The following is a 4851-nucleotide window of genomic DNA, read 5'->3' as shown; positions in this document are numbered from 1 at the left end:
GAGGTGCTGATTCTCATCCCCACCGCTTCGCACTCGGCTGCAAACCTCCCCAGTGCACGCTGCAAGTCTTGACTTGATGAAGCCAGCAGGACCACATCGTCCGCGAAAAGCAGAGACGAGATCTCGCGGCCACCAAAACAGACACCCTCCGTTCCCTGGCTACACCTAGAAATTCTGTCCATGAAGATAATGAACAGAATCGGTGACAAAGGGCAGCCCTGGCGGAGTCCAACATGCACCGGGAACAGGTCTGACTTACTGCCGGCAATGCGAACCAAAAATTCTACTACCACTTCTATCTTTTAATCTACTCTTGTGAAATTCTCAAAATTTATGACCTGTATACACCGCAGCTCTCGGTCTGACAGCGCAAACACATGTATATCACAGCTTTGTTAATCTAATTCCATTTCATTTTATTATATATTCACAATACCCCTCTGCAGTCTAGGATGTCAGTGCTACTTGTGACAGGAAGGCAATTTCAATAGCATCTGTCACAAAAGGGACAACCAGATGTACACTAACAATTACATGATGCTTCATATCAGTGAATCACCACTCTGTGAAGGGTGTAAGGTCACCACTTGAAGCTTGAATGGCTTGTACATGATTTAATATTTACGCACAGTCCAAAGTGAGCTGGAGAGAGAACTACATTTTTCACTTATAACATGGTTTTAAGTGATAAATATATGGTTCCTCGAATTCATGTTCATTGCTGTTTGGTAATGATACACATCATCAGTCAATGTTTTAAAAGAATGAAAATAGACTGGTCTCTGCTGGTCACAAATGAAACAGAAAAGCAGGGAACAGCAGCAGATTTTCTTCATTACTTAAAAATGTTAATATTTGAGAAAACAGAGGGTGTGACAGTACAAATCCAACTGAACACTGCTCCAAGTTTCAAGTGTACATGTTACTTTGAATTTCACTGGCCTTCAACAATCTCTTGAGGACATCAGCATTCGGACAAGAATCAAGCTGAAAGCACACACAAGAAAGAGTTTAGTTAAAAGGAGAACACATTCCAAGCAGAAATGTACAACATACATTCAAGCAGACACTGGAACCAATGATTTGAAAAAACGGTTGGGCAAGGCTGAAGTGAATGTGTCAGCCTACCTTTATTATCTCGCTCAAGCTAGACAGAGCAGGTTTGTACGTTTCCATGGTGATGGAGTTGGGGACGATGACATCACTGTAGCACTGGTAAAGAACTGCAGGGATCTTCTGAACCTGACAGTAGGAAAGCACTACAGGACGAGAGACACGGACAGACATGAGGGAAGAGTGGCACAGTGGCACAGCAAGTAGTGCTGCTGTCTCACAGCATCTGGGTGGTGTGAGAGAAGGTGGGTTCAATCCCCACTCAGTCTGTGTGGAGTTTGCATGTTCTCCCTGTATCTGCATGGGTTTCCTCCCACAGTCCAAAGACATGTGGTTCAGGTTTACCCATAGTGTGTGAGTGTCACAGGGAGAGTGTGTTTCACTGATGTATGGATGAGTGACCCATTGTAAGTAGTGTATCTAGCAGTGTAAATCACCTTGGTGAATATGGTGTGTGGGCTAGTAACACTATATAGTGTCCACTGTAAGTCGCTTTGGAAAAAAGCATCTGCATAAATGTAAAGGCATCAACACACACATTAAAGACAGACCTAAGAAGGAATAAAGAAAAAGAAAAAAGAAAATGAAAGGTCAGGGAGGCCATACCTGCTGCTGCAAGCCCTGTGGCAATATTAGGCTGCTCGAGAAGCTGACAGGACACTTGGGTTTTGTACGCGCTGGTCCTCAGCGCACGCAGGAACGGGGTGGTGCTGTACAGCGAGTTGGGCGATTTAAACTCGGACAAGGGGGCGTCCGACAGAACAGTCACAGTGAGCCCTCTCCTCTGAATACAGGCAAACACCTACAACATGTAGAGCGTGTTAAACTGGTTCCAGCCACAACTCCAACATGACTTGCTCCTACATAGTATGCTACAGGGCCCTGTCAGAAAATTACTCTTACAGGTCTATTTAACTTACTGGTGTAGATCAGATCCTCAATTTTGTACAGCTTCAGAATAATTTAATCCCATTGTTAAAAAAAGTTTTAAATTACGGGGGGGGGGACTTACTTTTTCAGCCCAGGGGAATAACTGATCTTCTGCTATGTACAATGTGCACTGGCATATCAGGACCTATAATAAACAAAAACAAAATTTGTCAACATACATATATTTTCTGCAATGGACTGCCATGATGTACCCCCCTCTGCCTTGCACCCAATGCTTCCAAGATAAGCTCTGGATCACCATGACCCTGCTCAGGAAAAGCAGTTTTTGAAATTGCATGGATGGATATATACATTTTACATGGCTATAAATATAACAATGTTTTAAAAATTAACATAAAACTCACTGACACTTAAAATTGCCATAAGAGGACTCAAAATAAGGCATCTTCATTACAAAGTGGCACATTATTTCTAAGGGAAGAATAGATTAATAAACCCTTTCAGACATTAGATAATTTATTTTAGATTCCTAAAACAACCAACTAATACTTGCACTAGATGTGTTTTGACAATTAAACTTTTTGAAGTGCAATAAACTACACTGTGTGGAATTCCAAACTGGATTCCTGGGTGATGGAGAAAATGTCACCTGCTTGTTCTGAGGACTCACCGAAGAGCATTCCTTCTGTTTGTAGAAAACACAACCGGCCTCCTGCTGCAGGTGCACACCATATTGTTGGCTCTCGCTCCTCTCGTTCCAAAGGGACACCAAACCGATGGAATCCCACTTCCCTGAGCTAAGGACGTACGTGGAGAGAAATCCTGACACAAAAAACATTCAGGCATCATTCAAACTTCACAAGAAGGCAATGGGGAACAGGGTCAGGATGAAGATAATGATGGTAATGTTTTCAAATAGCATAGTGGTCTAAAGAAGATGCCCACTGAAAATCTTGCTTTTGTGGTAGTTGATTAAGGTACCTGCCTTGAACAAAGTAAGGATACCCTGCTGTACTCATGGGTAAGTAGTACTTATTGATCCCACATCTTTCTCCAAAAGTGACTGACAGCATTTTGTTTACACTTATTCATTTAGCTTGTCTTCAAAGTGACTTCCAATAGACACTATGCTGTGTTGTCAGCCCACATCTTATTCATCCAAGGTGACTTACAATGCTATATACACTACTTACAATGTGTCACTCATCAATACACCAGTGAAACACACTTTCCGTCTACCACTCTCACACATATTGTGTGTGATTTTTAGAGTCTCCAATCCTCGTTAAACTGGTTCCAGCCCCAACTCCAACAGCATCTCTTTACTAAACTCATTATTATTAATGACAACTATTTACCCATTTATATAGAAGGGCACTTTTTCTGCAACAACACTGCTCCAAGGTACTACAGCAGAAGTGGGGTTCAAACTGAGTCCTTCAAATTCAAGATGATGTAATCACTATACTGTTCTCCTCCTTTATATAAATACAAATATAAAACTGAGCACCTAACACTGTAAGACATCTTTGATTAAGCTCAATAAAGTTTGATGATGATGATGATAAAACCTTACCTGCAGCATTAGGGCCCACAGCTATAAGGAACTGTGAAAACGGCAATGTTTTCTCACTAGTGACATCCAGGGAGTTCTGGACCTCTGGACACCACTCAACATGCACACTCCTATGAGGGACATGTATACCGTTACATGTATTATGACGTATAAAGTGACATAATAAAATGATATGATGTGTTCATCGTCTGGCTTCCACTGAGTACTATTAAACACACACCATGATGTTTCCAGCAAGTCAGACAAATTACCCCCTAGTATTCGGGTTACAGGGGAGGGGGCGCGGTGGTGCAGTGGGTTGGACCAGGGTCCCGCTCTCCAGTGGGTCTGGGGTTCGAGTCCCGCTTGGGGTGCCTTGCGATAGACTGGCGTCCCGTCCTGGGTGTGTCTCCTCCCCCTCCAGCCCTGCGCCCTATGTTGCGGAGTAGGCTCCGGTTCCCCGCAACCCCGTATAGGACAAGCGGCTCTGAAAAGTGTGTGTGTGTGTGTGTGTGTGTGTGTGTGTATTCGGGTTACAGTTCCAAGCTACGAGCAGCAATGTAATTAAATGTGAATTTACCCTTTACGGTTTGTAACACTAACAGTTGTCGACGAGTTTACTGAAAGTGAAAGTTACTGACGCACAACCGACCGTTCAAGTCACCGAACAGTAATTTTTAAAGAGTGTGACTTCTCAGTAAAACTACATTTTGCTTGTAAAAGCATGTGAGAAAGAGAGAAAAACAAAAAAAAAAAAAAAAAAAAAAAAATCACTTCGTGACACCGTGACTATTTGCCAATGCAGGAATATAAATTTTCCAACGCGCTCGTGCTTAGCGCGCGGCTAGTAGTAGTAGACAGTGAGTCTTGCGCAAATTTACACTGAATTGTGACCGGATTGGAAGTATGTGTCCATACCATACCGTACAGTTAGCAGAGAAACAAATATGGTAAACACGTTTTTCATTTAATAGTTAGAAAGGTAACAACATGGGACTACACAGTGACCAGTAGCTGCAGTGCACCGGCACGCGCTAACATATCATCATATCCTGTTACGTACCTTTTCTGCTCTATCTCACTGCGGATCCGCTTATCCTCCTCATTTTCATCTTCAAGGTCGTCTTCATCCTCTTCCACAGCCCGCGAGTAAACGGATAAAACCTCGCCGAAGAACGTCGCCATCTCCGCTGAGAAATGTCTAGTCAGACCCGTGTTAGTGAGGGGTGAAACTGGGCTTTTGAAAGACAGCAGGCCGCGCTGCCGTTACCCAGATCGAACAGCAGGGTCTG

General features: G+C 43.1%; 1 protein-coding gene across 1 annotated transcript; it reads right to left on the bottom strand.

Moving 5' to 3' along the window:
- Positions 1-441: 441 nt before the first annotated feature.
- psmg1 (proteasome (prosome, macropain) assembly chaperone 1) lies at positions 442-4851 on the bottom strand. The gene is made up of 7 exons (XM_018755160.2): positions 4623-4851; positions 3581-3690; positions 2675-2826; positions 2126-2188; positions 1720-1915; positions 1129-1259; positions 442-987 (listed from the first exon to the last, which is right to left on the bottom strand). The coding sequence occupies exons 1-7, from the start codon at positions 4742-4744 to the stop codon at positions 910-912; spliced, it is 852 nt and encodes a 283-aa protein (XP_018610676.1). The 5' UTR covers positions 4745-4851; the 3' UTR covers positions 442-909.

The sequence above is a fragment of the Scleropages formosus genome, chromosome 4 (genome assembly GCF_900964775.1).
Source record: "Scleropages formosus chromosome 4, fSclFor1.1, whole genome shotgun sequence".
In the NCBI taxonomy this organism is placed as follows: Eukaryota; Metazoa; Chordata; class Actinopteri; order Osteoglossiformes; family Osteoglossidae; genus Scleropages; species Scleropages formosus.
Note: the sequence above shows the minus strand (reverse complement) of the source record. Positions and strands in the feature narration are given on the sequence as shown.

What these genes read in the sequence shown, in the direction of transcription:
- psmg1 (XM_018755160.2), bottom strand. Translation starts at nt 4,744, where the DNA reads ATGGCGACGTTCTTCGGCGAGGTTTTATCCGTTTACTCGCGGGCTGTG. An exon ending in AGTGAGATAGAGCAGAAAAG is followed by an intron (nt 3,691 to 4,622) that starts GTACGTAACAGG and finishes TGTCCCTCATAG; the next exon opens with GAGTGTGCATGTTGAGTGGT. An exon ending in GCTTGAGCGAGATAATAAAG is followed by an intron (nt 988 to 1,128) that starts GTAGGCTGACAC and finishes GTGTGCTTTCAG; the next exon opens with CTTGATTCTTGTCCGAATGC.